The sequence below is a fragment of the Myotis davidii genome, unplaced genomic scaffold (genome assembly GCF_000327345.1).
Source record: "Myotis davidii unplaced genomic scaffold, ASM32734v1 scaffold30, whole genome shotgun sequence".
NCBI lineage: Eukaryota > Metazoa > Chordata > Mammalia > Chiroptera > Vespertilionidae > Myotis > Myotis davidii.
The window spans coordinates 57,458-74,982 of record NW_006282874.1 but is presented as its reverse complement, the minus strand read 5'-3'; the positions used below and the strand labels follow the sequence as shown (position 1 = coordinate 74,982).

The following is a 17,525-nucleotide window of genomic DNA, read 5'->3' as shown; positions in this document are numbered from 1 at the left end:
CTGGCTCGGTGGATAGAGCGTCGGCCTGCAGACTGCAGGGTTCCAGGTTCAATTCCGGTCAAGGGCGCATGCCTGGTTGCGGGTTCGATCCCCAGTAGGGGACGTGCAGGAGGCAGCTGATCAATGATTCTCTCTCATCACTGATGTTTCTCTCTCTCTCCTTCTCCTATCCTCTCTGAAACCAATAAAAATATTTTTTTAAAAGGAAAAAGAACAACAATTCCAAGGGGAAATGCAAGTCACTGAACAGACACATTTAAAAATTAAATACAGATTTTCTAACTTTAAATAAGACTGTAGAAGGAAATGCTCTAATCAAGAGGATCATACTATCCCAGAGCCAGGGAGCAAGGTGACGACAAGCCTGTAACTAAACTGACTGGGCAGGTGAGTGTCGGGCACAGCAGAGTGGAACCCTGAAGGCTGAGAAGAGCTATGCACACGAGGAGGCATGAACACAGCTGGAGAAGGACGGTCGGCATCTACAGTGAGCTGTGCGTGTGCACGAGCAGCCGGTCGCTTACTTGAGGGCATGGTGTAGGTGTCCTCTTCGTCTATGATCTCGGCATAGTCGTCGGTTTCTGCAGGAAGGACAGGGCAGCGACAGGTTACACAGCCGGCCTCGGGCCCGTGGTACCGCGTGAGAAGGCGAAATGGCCTGCCTAGACCCTACTGTGTGGACACCTTCAAACGGTTACTCCACTGCTAACGAGTCGCTTATGGAGGTGACGGTGGCATCATGGCCCGCTAGGCTGTAAGGCAGACTTGCTTCTCAGAGAGCAGGCAGGGCTGACACAGAGCGCCCTCGTGGAAACAGGAAGACATGAGACAGCCACCATCGGCGCTGACGCCGCGCTCCCGCAGCCCCGGCAGCTCTAGTCCACCCACGCCCGGCCTCCCGTGTCTCCCGAGGAGCGGAGCGCACACAGGCACCCACGGCACTCCGGAGCGCGCCACAGGGCTCGCCTTCGGAAATAACAATGGCAGCCGACGCCGGCGGGATTAACGGCTGACTTCCTTCACCTGCTCAGGGCGAAGGCAGCCCAGGGATGTATCTCCTGTAACTTCTCACTCAGACACGTGAAGAGCACACGTGACCCACGGAGGATAAAATGAGGTCAAACCGCATGTGAGTTCTTTTCTGAGAGAAGGACCAGGAGCGCCAGCGCTCCCCTCACTCCTCTCCGTGGCGCAGCACCTTAAAAACCCACAGGTCCTGGGAGAACCACCGGAAGGCCACTGCACACTGGGTGACAAGCACACTCCGTGCACAGGAGGGAGGCGGGGCCAGGGAAGGGGCCGTCAGCCCTTTGGGGACCATCATCCGATTGGGGCTCAGTTTGAAACTGACCTGGCGGCCGCTGGAAACCCCAGAGAAACGAGAAACTAAGAGCTCTTTCTGCTCTGATGCTATTCATATTCACTCCGATGTTAAAATTACAGAAACCAAAGGAAACGGAGGCAGTTTACACTCCAGGGTTCTAGTTGTCCCACACACGGCTACATAATGGTGGAGAGCAAACCTAAGAGTCCCCAGGACAGTTCATTTCTTCACCTGTAACCATCATTAGAAGTTATTAAGTAAAGAAAAAGTCAACTGGCAGAATGTAAAGTAGATAAACCAATTCTCTTTAACACACTTATCAAATCAATTCTATATGCAGGCAGATAATGTATGTGATTCTTTACATGTCTCCCCTAACCCTAATACTACGTACAGGATTGAAGAAAAAAATTAATCTACCCCAAACCTTTCAAGCTTTTATTTCTGTATTCCTCCCTCTTGTCTGTTCTTAGTGAATACTAAATCATTGTCATGATTGAGTATATTAAGTATACTTAATATTGAGTATATTTTCATGTGTGGCTTTGCTTTTTGTGTGTGAGATAGCTTAACAAAAGACACACTGAAGTGAAATGTGGGGACAGAAGGGAGCCACTCGGGCTCTTGTAAGAAACAGGAGTTAACCATTTTGAAATAAACAATTTTCAAAAATGGAGACTTCTAAAACCTCAGACAACATTATAATTTGAAAGGCTTGGTATCACAGTGTGTGATAAAATAAAAGTGATACGAAGAAATAGAGCAGTACAGAAACCAACAGCTCAGAGACCGGCAGAGAAATACCAAGCGCTCCCTCTGAAGCAGAGGGGAGACAGGGAGGCACTCCTGACCATATGGACACGCACCGGAAGAGCCCGAGGCCCTGGCATCTGGGAGGGACGGCAGTGGCCATGATACCCTCACAGCTGTCAGTGGGGGCTGCAGGCAGCCTCAGGGTCCCCACTTCCCAGCGCTGAGAGGCTGCAGACAAGGTGGGCCAGTCACCAGGCCCCCTCTGCTCGCTGGCAGGAAACGGTGGCCCTTTCCCCTCGTGCTGGCTTGAACAGCTGCAATTCTAACAACCTGCTCCCGACACCCCTCCCTCGGCCCTCAGGGAGTGAATGAGTCATCTGTCCCACAGGGTAACGCACAGGGTAACATCTGCTCAGTGACTAGGTTACTCAACTAGGTTACTCGGCCACTAAGGGGGACTGACCGATTTCACAGCTTCCATCCACCTGCTCTGACACGCCCTGCTCTTTCCTGTCCACTAGCCACGTGACCCAGCCAGGGTCGGGAACTTCCTGTAAGAGGCCCACACGCTGCTCACACCGCCTCCGCTGATCACGCTCATCTATGTGGCTCGCACTCCATGGGTAGAGCCACAGCCACTATGTGAATGAGCCACATGACTGTGTTCCAATAAAACTGACTCGTGGACACTGGCAGTTGAAGTTCATATAGTTTCAATGCGACAAATACTTTGGTTTCCCCTCCACCCATTAGAACGTGTAATGATCACTCTTAGCTCCAGGGGCAATATAACAACAGCAGGCGGCCGTGTTGGGCCCGTGGATCTTGGTTTGTGGAGCCCTGACCTGGACTAAGTGAGTAAGGCACAGGCCCAGTTTGTCCGTCTGTAAAATGGGGTAACAGTACTTGCCCTGTACAGTTCACAGCATCAGAAACTCAAATGCGGGAGCGCGAGGACGGGGGGGGGGGACCTCTCAGAGGGAGGGCGCAGGAGGCCAGCCTCTGCTCAGGGTCGCCATGGCAGCTGAAGACAGCACGGCAGAGGGCGCACCGCAGGCTGCAGCCTGAGACCCGGCCACTCCATTCCTGGTGGCCTTGGGTCATCAGTGGCCACACCTGCACAACAGAGAATCGCCACGCACAGAAACTATCCCTGAGTGGAAGCCGCTAACCTGCCACTCCCAGGAGTGTCTAGAAGGGCGCTTGGCTCCCCGGCTGCAGGGCCCCAGGACGCACTGTTCCAGCCCCGCTGACTTGAGATCTTCTCCTCAAGCACTCTGCTGTCAGGCACAGTGATCAGTCCCATCCCCGAGGACGAGGTGAGATAGGCGGGACACCAGCCGTGCGTCTCCCGCGAGGAGAAGTGCACCCTCGCTCAGTGTCCATGGGTGAACGCTGCCTCTCCGCGTGGCGGGCACAGGTAGACAAAGCAGACCCTGCGGGCAGGGAGCCTCCAGTTGCCTGGGTGCTCTCCTCAGCTGCTTGGGAAACAGGGGTCACCATCACAGCTGACACCTCTCCCATGATTTCAGTGGGTGTGACTCCGAATAATCGCTCCCCCTTCCTCTCGGCTCCCTCTCCCACACAGCGCAGAGCGCAGCTCAGATCCTGCACTTAGGAGGCGGTGTGCTCTCGAGGGGGACGCGTCCTGTTGAACGATATGTCTGGACCACTTTTCTACAACTTTGGTTTGAATTAAAAAAACCTGGAAAATTCACCATGAATATATACAAGTCAAATGTACCAGGGAGACGTCGTGAAGAAATGGCGTTATTGTTCCTGTCGAAGCCCTAAGCAATTCCCACAAGACGTGCGCTCACACCAGCATTCCGCACACGTGCTGTCACACAGACCACCGCCTGCCTTTCACTCAGTTCTGAGCTACATGACATCAGCAAACAGCCATCTCACATTAGTAACATGAATGTAAAATAAACATTACCGTCCCCACTAACTTCATCTGCAGATCCAGGTGGCATGCAAAGAAAGGGGGAGGGAGAGGGAAGGGAGGAGAGGAGAGAGAGGGAAAACACTATTAAAATGACAAGTAAATCAAAGTGTAAGGAAAACAAAAAAACTACCCCCCAAGGTCTACTTCGAAAGACGGTGGCAGCATGTTTACTTAAGACATTGCGGTCAACACATTACAGTTAACTGCGGTGCGGTAGAGTTCAAGGTGGTCTCTACCACACTGAACAAAATTAATTGGATTGCCTCTCACAATTAAGTGTTAAAATGGCTTCACACCCCGCCCCCCCTCCCAAAGGAAATCTGGACCCTCTCAGGTAAAGATGGAAGCAAGTGTCGTTGGTGTGTATGCTCAAGGGTAAGCTGGGGCAGCCCTGGCGGCTCTTCAGGGGAGCCCAGCGCAAGGCCGCGAGGGGCTGGCTCACAGGGCCAGTCTCCATCTGGATCTGCCCGGTGCTTGGAGGATCTCCTGCTCCCTCCCTACAAGCCTGCTCTCCGAGACCCTTTCCACGTGGCCTGGCAGCCTCTGCCGCACAGCGTCCCTCCACAGCTGCCTAAAGCCCGGACAGCATCTCGACGCATGGCCACTCCCTGCATCAGCCGCATGCCCCGTCAGGAAACCCCGGTGCAAACACAGCAGCCGCGGGCCTGCGCTCCAACACCCACACCCACACGTGGAGCCGGAAGCTCCTCTCGCCCTGCCATGCATGAACACATCAGCCAGCAGGCAAACAGAGTCTTCTATCGACAGAGCAGCCCGAAGACCTTCCCGCGAACACGCGCCCCATGCCGCTGCTGGGCCGGGCAGCACATATGCAGACACCCTGGACGATGCGCTCTGCTCGACCATCTACAGCATCTGGGCAGATGCTGGCCTGGGTGCGGGGCTAACAATGGCCTGTGCAAATAGGAGAGCAGTACCCGTACGAGGCTCGTGGGAACAGAAGAGCAAAGGGAGAAAGCGCCTAGATTTCTTAGCCTTATGCTGGCAGGGACTCACTCCTTATAAAGAGGCAAGAGAAAGAGAAAAACAGAAACATTATTTCAATACAAAAGAAACATTTTTAAGACATAGCTATAAAATAAACACAAAATTGCATTACTTTGACTATTGACACATCATTTCTTACTATGATTAACTTGGGTTTGGAAAAGAATTACTATTTTAACATGCACTTTCCTATTTTAGCAAAGATTAGCACTAGGTACAGAAACTTCCAGCAAGACATAAGGAGAATCGCAAGACTCTGCAGTCAGCCAAGTGAAGGTACAGATACCTTTACAAACAACAAAACTGAAACAAAACACAACAGGATGAAAAGTAAAGACCACCACATAATTCCAGATTCTCGCGAACATCTGACATTCAACCATGAAGAAAAAGATGCAGAAACCAGCCTATCAGGTCCTGATTTGTGAAGGAGCTTTATGGGCAATTCCCCCAAATCATCAGAAAGACAGACTCACAGACCGGTTGTGTACAGTTATGCAAATTACCTCCACAAAAAGCACTGGTGATGAGGATGTTTGAATACACAAGTTGCAAAGCTCTCTACCCACCAGCATAATTTATGCATTCACTCCCTCATTCACATACTCACAGCTCATTGGAAAGTCAACTATCTCTAGAGGAGGCACCTGCTGGATCAACAAGATACATCCCAGCCTCCAGGAGCTCAGGACACAGTGAGAAACAGAGAAGGAACATTTAGTAGAGTAGAGCAGGGCAATAGCAGGCACAAGGGACACACAGCACAGCCTTTTAAGATGTAGCAGTGAAATGTGACAGAAGAGGCATGAAAATGTAACCGCAAACCCACAGGGACCCACAGGAAAGATGGGATGGGACGGTGACAGCCTCGGGTGGAGGGCGGGGCAGGCTGGAGTGGGTCAATGGGGGCAAGGGGGGACTATATGCAATGCCGTCAACAATAAAGAATTATTAAAAAAAAATGAGGATGTCAGGTGTGGTTCCAGGGAGAGCCCAGGTCAGGGTCAAGAATGGCCACAAGTTATGGACATCAACAAGCCAGGAGCACTGGGAAGTGGAGCATCACCTAAGGCAGCATCAGGGAATGCCAAGGCCAGTCCACGTGGCGAGTGTGTCCTTCGATCTTCAGTCACATAAGCGACCAGGCCTCTCAATCCCACTCCTTTCCTGACGTGATGGTTCAGTGCCAACCACGTTAACTTGATCTCAGCCCCGAGTTCTGAAAAAACAGTCCTTCTGGCAAATCATCCAACCTGGGTGGTCATGGGAAGCCCTGTCCTCAGCAATGTTAGAAATCCACGAACTCCTAAGGAGGCTCAGAAAGAGGAACCCCACTGGACAGCATCACCTGGGGAGGGAGGCAACTTTTTTAGAATCTGGTGATGGAGGGAAAGAATAAGACAGTCTTAGCAGTAGGAACCGTTCCTCAGTGTGACTGAGCGGCTGCTGGGGAAAGCTGTCTTTAGAGCAGCGGTTCTCAGCCTGTGGGTCGCGACCCCTTTGGCGGTCGAACGACCCTTTCACAGGGGTCGCCTAAGACCATCCTGCAGATCAGATACTTACGTGACGATTCATAACAGTAGCAACATGACAGTGATGAAGTAGCAACGAGAATAATGTTATGGTTGGGTCACCACAGGAGGAGCTGTCTTTAAAGGGCCGGAAGGTGAGAACCGCTGCTCTAGACACAGCCCAGCTAAGGAACCAACAAGGAAATGGTGGAAGCGGCATGTCCTCGCTCTGCAGCCCGGATGGAATACAGGCGTGGCCTGGGGGTCAGTAGCTGCTAGAGCCATCAGGACTCGCTCACAGGAGCTTTATAATGGATGCAGCATACGTACCAAATCTATCGGTGGCTCTGAATGCCACAGAAAGATAGCCAGGTAGATGTGCATCACCCGGATGCAGTCTTGTAAAAAAAGCCAAACCACTGAACCCGACTCTGATCAAACTTTTCTGGATCCTAACGCCCAGTTCAGAGGAAATGCAGGAATACAGGGGCCTGAGCGCAATGCCCCCAGCATGGCATCACAGAGCTAGACCAGCCAGACCCAGAGTGTGGGAAACAGCATGACGCCATGCCCTCAGCAAACAACTTGCCATCAGAAAAGGAAAGCGAGGAGACCCGACTGGCGGCCGGTGCCGGAGACAGCCACAACGTTCTGGCAGTGCTGCTGCTCCGACGCCCGCCCGCCAGCAGACTGCGTGACCGGCAGAGGTCAGGTCAGAGGGGTCTGCACGCCCACTGGAGAGGTGGTGTTAAGGAATTACTGTCCATTTTCTTGCAGCAAATATTTTTAAAAGAGTCCTTACGTTTTAGAAATATTTACAGATGAAATACGTCTTCGGTGCTTTAAACCAGCTGCGGGAATACCTGCGTGGGGGTGGAAGCAGCAAAGAGCATGACCAGCGGCAGCATCCGCTGGTGACTGCCGGGAGGGGCATACCAATGCCACCCTCTCTGCTTCTCAGAATAAAATTTCTCATGAAAAAAGTTTTAAAAATTAAACACTCAAAAGCATAACAATAGCCATACGTTCGTACGGTTTCTTGCTTGTAAAAGTATCAAATATGTTTTTGTCTTGACTCGTGAGGGCTGATTTTAATAAATTCCACAATTACTATGCAGCCACAACATGCTGCACGCCTAGGAGGAGAGGGGAGAAACCTTGAGTTCAAATTCTAAAATTTACATTTTAAAAGTTTCCAGCCTTCCTTTAATCCAAGTCCCCCTCCCGCTGTGACCACACTTACAGACCCCTTATTACAAGCACCGGCCTCTGGGTTCTAAGTTCTACCTGTGCTCTATAATACGCACAAGGTTCATTAAAAAAAAATTTTAAAACCCACTTGGTAATTAGGCTAAAAACCTACTCTAGGCCCAGAATAATGTGCCCAAAGAAGCACACTGTTCCACATGAGACATTTTTGTAGATCTTACTCATTTTTATAGGGAAACCTGGTGTTGACGTCAAAGATAAACTCTCCACACACTGAGCACCACTGTAGCTGTCTTACTACAGATGTAGTAGTTGCCTTTCCTTTGCAATGAAGTGTGAGTGCGGCTACTCGCCGTCTCCAGAGCGTCAGGAGGCAGCTCTAGTTCCCAACCAGGGATCTACCAGGAGCCGGACCCACCGAGGCCTCCGAGGCCCTTGCTGCAAACCTCCCCGAAGCGTCCAGAACAAACCACAGTGAGCGACTTGCAGGGATCATCCGGGAGACAGGGACTCTCACTCAGCTCCGAATGCTCCTGCCTTTCCCCTTCCCCGCTACCTGAATGCATTCCTCTAAGTCCCAGCTCAGAGATGCATTTAAAAACATCTGTAACTTGCTGGCCCCCCCGCAGCCGGCAGGCCTGGGACGCCGCCCACCAGCACAGCTCCGCTCAGGCACACCGCCCTCCGCTCCACCCTGGCGGGCAGTGCTCAGTGACTTCTGAGGGGGTGCTCGACACACACCATCGCACACAAGGCATCGCTGGGGTATCTTTGCTCAGCGTATCAATGCCGCACAATACTCCTGGGAGGGGGCTGTAGGATGTGTGTGCACAATAAGAGAATGAGTGATGATGTGTGTATGTTGGAAAACAAAAAGAAGCCACGTCATCAACTAGGCAAAAGCACAGACTAAACTTCAGGAGAGATGAACTCAGGGCAAATTGCACTAACAAGAACTAGGCTTCTCCTAAGTCACACTGTCAGATACCAGAGCTGTCAGGAAGCTGTTATGTACGTTAGAAACGTGCCGTACACCCAAGAACAGGTTACATGTGTGTGCGGACACATGTGTAGACCTGTGTGTGTGTGTACATATATAATGTGTATTGTAAGGGAGCAAACTTGGGTCCATCCAAGATGCTGCTTCTTCCCCCCGTTCCTGTTTTCACATTTTCAATGAGGAAAAGGACACATATATTTTGAAAACATACCAAGGAAAGTACACCACACTCATCATGCCAACGAACAGCTAAGATCATGCTTATGCCATTATCTTAACTATAGTTTTTAAAAAGCAATATTCAAATACCATTTTATGTTAATTGTGAAAGACAAAAACCATCTAAAAATGTTTCCCATATTCTGAACTTCCAGAAACAATGATATGCAAAGTATATTCTGTTCGAGTCTGCTGAACTACAAAGATAAATTATAATGGCAATTCCAAAAGTAAAACTGTTCACAGTAGATACGATTAACATGACAGTAAAACTGAAGAATAACTGGGGATTCTATATAATCGTGAGTAATCTGGAATTATACATGTACATCTCATCTACAGAAACACCTGAGCCACACTCATGCCTGTTTAACGAAGGTAAAATTACCAAGCTGGGAGTGAGGTCTTACTCATGAGCTGTTCCGAAGGAGCGGTCGTAACAGAAGGAGAACCTGCCGCCTCCTACTGCACTGCTGGGAGCGAAGCCTGCGCAGCCGGCCCTGTGGTTCCCGGCCGAGCCCCTTACCTGACACGGAGACCGCATGTGTCCGCACGCCCTGCTTCTCGCTGTTGGCCAGCCTGCAACAGAGAGGGGACTGCTTGAGTGCCGTGCTCAGGACCAAGCGGCCATCACACCTTCAAACCACAGGCGACCGTCAGGAGGACCAGGCCATTTCCCATGGAGGCTCCCGTTTCAGAGGACGGTAACATTGGATTTGAAAACATTGGGTTCTACTACCCAAACCCTGACCTCCCCAAGCTGCCTTAACTTTTTAAAGGTCAGAACTGCAGGTGGACATGGAAGGCTCTGTGACCGGGAACTCGACTTGCTCTCTGGAACAGTCTGGAACCCTGTTCAGGACTGGCCCCAGCTCCCAGAGCACAGGCACGAGCAGGTGGCAGTGAGCAGACATCGCCGCTCACGGGCGGGAAGAGGTGAGCTTACGTATCTGGCTACTGGTGTCAGGAGATGGCGCAACATTAGTGTTTTACATATTCATCCACATAAAATAAAATGTTGGCCAAAAGTTTTAGTGACATTTAAAAGATGAAAGTATAGCTCAGTTAAAAATGTTCGGAAAACACAGAATAAAGGAACCCTACAGTCTTCAGAAGAAGCTTTTCCCAGACATGTGGGCTTTGGCTATGCAAGTCCTGAATAAAACTCTCCTCGTATACGGAATGTCAACTAGGAAACACTTGAACTTAAATAACATCGATTCTGGGAGCTCGGGACAGTCCCTGTGAAACTGTCAACCTGGATAATGAATGGTTTCGGCACAAAGCCACAGAGCTGAGCTCCGTTTACGGAATCCTCTAAGACGGTGCCTTTAAGGAAAATCCAGGCAAAGCTGTCTTCCCACGAACCCCGCCCCGCGCCTTCGGGAGCCCCTGCGTGGGCGTCGGGCGTGAGCAGAGCTGCCTTGCTTCTTCGGTCCCCTGCTGCTCAGCCCGGGCCCCTTCCCCAGGGTCTGCCTGTCTGTTGTTGAAAGTCACCTTCTTACGCTTCCTGGTCAACGGCAACGACGGGGGCTGCTGCTCCAAGACTTGACCTTCGCTGTATTTATTCAGGTTTTCTAGAGCCTGTGACCATTTCTAAGCCAGCGCCTGCTCCACCCACATTTATGTCTACACTTATGTTCCTGTGTGTTTTCATCCTTACAGACCCTCCACAACTGAAGAGACTCTGAGGGTTAGTTCCTGGCCTGATGTGGGACATGAATAAATAACGATTAAACATCACTGAGTTTGTGAAGCACCTCCATTCACCCACACACACTGTGTGCCCACTGTGTGCCAGACACCGCCCAGGGCTAGGACACAACATGACCCTGGCCTTCAACGAAGTCATGGGGTTGTGGACGAGCAAACAGGTGACTTGCAGAGTATGAGGACTACGGTGAAGTGGGATATGTTATGGGAAAGCACACTGGGCCGCTTCCGGACGGGCTCATGGGAGGTTTCCAAAGGCAGTGAGGTAGGTGAGACCTGAGAGGTGAGCAGGCCTGGCTCCAACAAGGGGGCTAGAGGAAGAGCATTCACCAAGGCCTGGCGGGAGCGAGAGGGGGGCACTCCAGCAACTGAAAGTGCAATGCAGCTGAGCAGCAGTGTGGGGAGTGGCGGCACGAGGCCAGGGAGCTGGCAGGGGCGTGCTCACACGGGCCCAGCAGGCTAAGGACGCTGGCATTTATCCTCAGAGCCACGTCACGCAAGGGCTTGAATGAGGAAGCGCCCCCATGCTGGAGCGCCGACAATGGATAGGACAATGGGCAAAGCTGGACAAGGTGGGTAGTGGGTGAGCAGAAAAAAGTTAACCCACAGGCCTGGACGGCTGTCCTCTGAGGTGCCTGTAGCTGGTGCTGGGGACCTGGGTTTCAGGAGGGCTCCCAGCCGCCCCTCCCTGGCAGGGGATAAGAGCACTGTGCCTACACTGCACCAACAACACAGGTCCTCCTGAAGGCCTGCTTTCCTTCAGAGAGTCTGGGATTTTGGTCCATTCCAGGCAGAGAGTGTGTCTGGGCCCCGGAGCCCATAAAGACCAGGGGCACTGAGTCTCTAACCAGCTTCCTGGATCAACAACCCTTCACATGTTCTCCCTTGTTGCTGGAAGAACAGGGGTGTCCTGCTGAGTGTACTGGGAGAGCGCTCTTGGGAGCCTGTCCTGGTGTCCTCTGCATGTCACCCCTGGGCCACCATGCTGGTTGGGCTTGGTGTCCTTTTGCTAGAACACTGCACAGCGGTGACCATGTGCAGAGTCCTTTCCAGAATCATGAATCTGGGGTGGTCTTGGGGACTTCGCACAGAGGTCCCTGGGGCAGCCCAGACAGAAGAGAACAAGAGCTAAAAACGGGAGGGGCCATGGGAGGTGGTGCAGTGGATGGAGAACAGAGGGGCAGGGCAGGGGGTGCTGGGAGCCCCTCCCCCGCCCCCGGGGAGTGCTCCTCTGCAGGCCCGGGGCTCTGCCCACCCGCCTGGGCTCAGCGCACAACTGCAGTTGGTACTGATGGTCACCAGTTCCCAGCACCCTGGCTGAGAAAGGGACGCTATTAAGTAAGTTCTTTAGGCGTTACTATCAATTTTTAAAATTGCATACATCAACACATTGACTATGAAATTAATGACACAAACAAGTGAAAAAGTGAACATAAATTACTTCATAATTTTGAATGCTCTCACTTGTGAAATAGCCAGAATGGTCCCTATCTCCAGGTTCCTGAAAGACCAGCGATGACTAACTGTTTACCCGGCCCCAGTCTCGCCGCGCTGACTGCTCCTGAGCTCCCTCCTGAACAGAAAAGAAGCTTCTCATCAGACCCACACACATCACGTGATCACAACGGCTCGATTTCCACCTGGAAATGCCTGCCAGTCCCTGTTCAGAAGTGTGGCGGCCTGGCTGGCCAGGCAGGTGGGAAGAAAGCAGTGATTTCCAGTTTCTAGCCAGTGAATCACAATGTGCACGCAGCAGCACTTACTTTGGTATTGACGGCAAAGCCCGTTCGCCTTCTGGGGAAAAAGGAAAGACAGTGGTGAGGTTCCTTCTATTCCCTTCGGAAGATCATCCGTAGAAATCAGAGCTGAGAAGGATGAGTCCCTTCCAGTATCTCAGCAACAGCCCTTTAAAGGAAGTTCAAGTGTGAAAGCGACAAAACGATGAAGGGTGTCTTCCCAGGAGGCTCTCAAAGACCAGGGGCCTGAGGGTCCAGTGAACACTCCATCAAGGGCTGGACCGTCTACATTTTGATAAATGAGCTTATCAGCAGCAACAAAGGTTCCAATGACCCGTCTATACACGTGTGCACACGCACTGCTTGTTCCTCTGCTCCTGGTCCGGACTCTCTGTTCTTGTGCTTTTCGTGTTTGTTTTTAATACATTTTTATTGATTTCAGAGAGGGAGAGGGAGGGAGAGATAGCATCAATGATGAGAATCATGGATCAGCTGCCTCCTGGACCCCCCCTACTGGGGATCAAGCCTACAACCTGGGCATGTGCCTTTGACCGGAATCGAACCTGGGACCCTTCAGTCAGCAGGCCTACACACTATCCACTGAGCCAAATCAGCTAGGGCTCCTCATGCTTTTCTATACTCTCCACGGTAAACCCGGCCTGCTCACGTGGGCACACACCACCCAACCCTTGCGGACTCTCCTCTGGAGCCACCTTCGCCACCAGGTGCATGCCGGAGGAACCCTGTGTCTGCCTGCCACACAGCTGGCTGCTCTGGGGGACGACTGTGGAGCCACCGGCCAAGCTCTAAAGTCGGTGTCACTTGTCTCTCACAGATGAGCAATCTCCAAGTCAGGGTTCCCAGACTGCGTCACGCTCACAGCAGCCGTGGCAGCTACGGGAACACAAGAACTGACACTGGGAACACGTGTGCACAGGCGCAGTCCCAGGCCTTCACACACATGCGAGCGTGGACCCCCCCAAGCCCACAGAAGACAGGCCACACTCTGTGCTCAGGGATGAGCGCCGTGGCACAGAGAGGAGGCGCCACAGAGGGCAGCAGAGGCTCGGACTGGAGCCACAGGCGACACACTTCCAAAGCCCAGAACCCGCTGCACTCACCAAGCGACTGTCCTGCTGGGAAAGCTTTCTTTGACGTTCAGGAGCCCAAGCCTCTGACACATCCCTTCCTACTGCTTTGCAAAACCCACACCATTTCTGAGGCAATACAGCCCCCTCTCGGATAATTATTCACCCTAATTGTTGCTTTTACCGCATAATTTAGAACTAACCTTGTTCTTGGGCTGCTCTAAGCTTTTGAGATGTAAAAGAAAAAACAGCAAAGAGTTTTATTTACATGAATTAGAAGAGAAACTAAAAACCAACCCAGAACATTATCCCAAAAGTTTATTTAAAATTGCTAACAGTCACCCAGCGAACACTCCGAGTGCGTCGCTCACAACACACCAGCTTCCTTTAAGCTCTATTCACACCCCGCGCTGGGCGGGAGCGGGGCCACTTCCCTAGGAAAACAAGAAGGCAGACTTACGGGCTGAGTCACTCGTCTGCGTTCTCGGTCAGAGCTATCGAAGGGGCTCCAGGCTGTGGGGCAGCTCGTCTCACAACGCGGTGGGCCCGCGCCAACGGAAACAGAAGCTCACCTTTCTGGGGTCGGATGATGAAGGACTGGGAGGCTCCGTTCACCAGCCGGCAGTACCCATCGATCAAGTCGGCCATGTTCTCGGCAATGGTCAGGGACGGTGCTGTCACCGTCAGAGGCTAAAAGGGGAACAGACCGAGAAAGAGCCGCTATTGTTCTCCCCACAACCAGCGGGACAGCTGTGCGTGACATCAGATCGCTAGATGCCGTGGAAACGGGGTGGGAGGGAAACAGGCTGGTCCTGAGGTTTGAGGGAAAAAGGAAATTTGATATTTAAGACGCTATTCCTAGACTGTGACAGAAGGCAAACCCAGACGAAAACGGAAGCATCACTCACACGGAGACTCACTTTCTAGAATACAAGGAGGTGAAAAAAGTCTTCCCCTTCAGAACGCCTGCCCCTCTGCACCATCTAATGAAAGGAAGAATGCAGAGAACCAGCAAGCTAAGGTAGGGCTTGTTGTAGAAACTACACTAACGGGGAGTAAATGTTACCAACCATCCTTCACAGCTTTTCTAAATGAAAGGGAATGAGTGAAATGTCACTATCCTCAAGCATGTGCTGCCCAAGAGCGTAAACATCCCTCCTTCCAACAGAAATCAGGTGCTTCAATAGCCTTCCTAACAACCCGCGTGGAGTGCCATCCAGGCGACGCTCAGAGCTGGGCTGGACTTGCAAACACAGGCTTGTGCTGCTTCAGGCAGCGCCTCCCCTCCCCTGTGAGTGAGCAACTTGTCTCCCTGCACTGCCCACTGTTACGTGAGGGAAAGTACAAAGGAAGGGCCGTGTGAAAACAACAGGACCCCACGAGAACTTCCTGAGCTCTTTGCAGGAAATCTCCATTCACGACAGGTTTCAATATTTATCGTGTCATTTACTACTAAGAATCAAATGCATTTCCAGAGCCTCAGAAACGCCCCACCAAGGGGGAGAGGAAGGAGGACAGGTGAGAAGCACCGCAGGTGAGCAGGGCCAGGAGGGCCGCCCGGGCCTGGCGTGCACCGCAGGGGAGGGGTGAGCACCTAACATGCTTCCACACTCGCAGTGTTCGTGCTGCGCTGGCCCGACTCCTCCCCACGTCGTGTTCCCCGTCCATAGCAGAGTCTCCGAGGCAGCACTTGTCTGGTGCTCACTCCCCACGCCACACCTGTCATTTGTGCACTCGCGGCACGCTGATGGAGAACCCAGGCTCTGGGGCCAGACGTCGTGGTGTGGGAAATAACACGGTTTACACAATACATGTATTTTTACATAATTTTAAGAAGTTGATTGCCTTGGTAATTCGCATTAATCTTCAATCATCTTCACAATGATGCTCTCAATTGATTTTTAAATCTGTCCTGTTCTACTCTTGGGGCATTTAATCACGATTATTTGTAATGTACCAGTGCTGAGGACTTGTGGACATCCTGCCCTACAAACACCGCGGCTTCTAAAATGCCCCCCGCTTCCGTCTCCCGCGGCAGCAGTGAGCGTCCGTACCTCAGGCGCGCCCGCGATCTTGAGCTGGAGCATGCCTTTCCTGTCCTTGTCCTCGCTGTTTGAATACTGGATGGTCTGCACTTGATTGAAGTCGGCCAGGTGTGTGGGCTTTGGGAAGAAAAGGCACACGCTGGACCCCACCTCAAAGACGGACGCCACGCATCCCGGAGGCTCAGTCCCACCCCCACTCTCCTGAGGACGCCTCCCCACGCCTGGGTGTCGGAGGGAAGGGACTGTCCCAGCAGCACCAGGGGCCTCTCTTTCTGAGCAGTGATGGAGCCGCTGGAACCGTCTGCTCACTGCAGGGCCTGCGGTGTACCTGCTCTTTGTGCTCCTAGTGGCCAAGGAGGGCACTGCCCCGGGAGCTGTCCAAGAGCCACACAGGTGCCAGAGCCAGGAGACACACAGGCGAAGGAAGTGGAAGGGAGCCCTTGACTTGGCTCTTCGCCACCCAGGGGAGGGAGGGGGAGACGGAACCATGAGAAATTCCTGGTCGGAGCGAATGCTCTGCTCCCGTTCCCACAGGGAGAGACTGGGCCCACCCACTCCCAGCACATCCTGAGCCTGCATGAGTCCGAGACCTCAAGTTCCAGGGTGGAACGGAGCTCGGGAGGTGGGAGGTGCCCAGCGACGTTCCCATGCAGACAGGCCAAGGGCCTGTGCTCAGTTCCCAAGCACAATTCATTTCTCAGGAGACCAGTAGGCCTCTTCTGTGGCCTCCAGCATTTCATCGGTGACTCCTCTGCACGCAGTCAATTCCGACACATTTATCCAAAGCAACCGGCCTGGCTACGGCCTCCTGCTCTAGCACATCACAAGCTATCAGCTTCTCCTGCCAAGTGCCCCCCAAAACATGGGTTACACCGTGGGGCGGAGCGGGAATTCTGAATCACAAAGGACTCAAACTCAGCTTCCTCCCAGCAAAGCGTCTTTACAGCTTTGCTTTCAGGCACAGGAGTCTTCAGAGATCCCCCTGGATCCCCCCATGCCCCCTGCCCTGGCGTCTGGGCAGCACGGCGGCTCACTCTCCTCTGGGCCCAGGGGGCGGTGCCCGTGGGGTCCCTGCCCCCGCCCGGCTCTTTCCCAGCTCCTCCCTGGGCTTCTCCCTCGCTCCGTCTACCAGTGCCACCGACCCAGCGAGTCCCGGTTCCTTAGCTCGGCCCTCGGCCGGCAGCCAGCCCACGTGAGGGGCGTGTGCAGCAGGGGCCGGGCGCCCGGAGCAGACTTACATTGCAGCCCTTGTCTGTGAGGTAGCTGATGCCTTCCTCGGGGCCGATCGCCAGCTCCACCGAAATAATCCAGCTTGACTTTTGAAGGTGAGACAGGGGAAGGCGGAGGTACCGGAAGGAAAAAGAACTATTTTAGATAAAGAGCCGGGGCACATTAAAGGACCAATGGGAGGGTGGCTGAGCTAGCCATTCACCTGTCTAACCGAATAACATGAAGTATTTATAACCTCATCGATCCGCATCTCCCTAACCTCGCCAGAGACTGCGCTCCTTCCAGGGGGTCTGCAGCTAATGGCTGCTTGGGAAGCCGGCCTGAACAGGGCAAACTAGCCCTTCAGGAGCGGTTATCAACAGCCGGCGCAGCTGGAATAGAGTCTAACTGAACACAGGCATGCCATCAAGAGAGATGACTGTACTCACACTGATACACTTTTTGGGCATTTCCCCACATTCTGATGTTCAAAATGTGACAATTTCCACTTCCATCAGAAATGTAGATACACCCAGGGAAGAAAGGCCAGCAGGACGCGCCTCCCCGCGCCGCACTCACCCCGAGCGCGCACTTGAAGCACTCCTTGTCGAACCTGTACACTGGGGAGAGGATCTCGAAGAACTTCAGGATGCTCTCCTCGCGGTTGAGGTTGGCGAACTGCCTGAACGTCTGCTGGATCAGTTTTCTGAGCGTTTTGGCCTGCGCGACAATCACAAAACCTCTCAGAGTCGAAAATGC

The 17,525-nt window shown here is 52.7% G+C and overlaps 1 protein-coding gene across 9 annotated transcripts in view; it reads right to left on the bottom strand.

The window, feature by feature from the left end:
* The window catches only part of PTK2 (protein tyrosine kinase 2), a 100,459-nt gene that overhangs the window by 51,536 nt on the left and 31,398 nt on the right, over window positions 1-17,525 (bottom strand). For 4 of the 9 annotated variants that reach the window (XM_015561492.1, XM_015561465.1, XM_015561468.1 and 1 more), the window contains 9 exons: window positions 17,346-17,486; window positions 16,796-16,873; window positions 15,567-15,674; window positions 14,085-14,202; window positions 12,452-12,482; window positions 9,502-9,554; window positions 4,967-5,047; window positions 4,020-4,037; window positions 525-581 (listed from right to left, as the gene is read on the bottom strand). In XM_015561492.1, the coding sequence (XP_015416978.1) occupies window positions 525-581; window positions 4,020-4,037; window positions 4,967-5,047; window positions 9,502-9,554; window positions 12,452-12,482; window positions 14,085-14,202; window positions 15,567-15,674; window positions 16,796-16,873; window positions 17,346-17,486 (685 nt within the window). The remainder of the gene's footprint in view (window positions 1-524; window positions 582-4,019; window positions 4,038-4,966; window positions 5,048-9,501; window positions 9,555-12,451; window positions 12,483-14,084; window positions 14,203-15,566; window positions 15,675-16,795; window positions 16,874-17,345; window positions 17,487-17,525) is intronic. The other 5 variants (XM_006753253.2, XM_006753255.2, XM_006753256.2 and 2 more) reach the window with 2 other exon arrangements.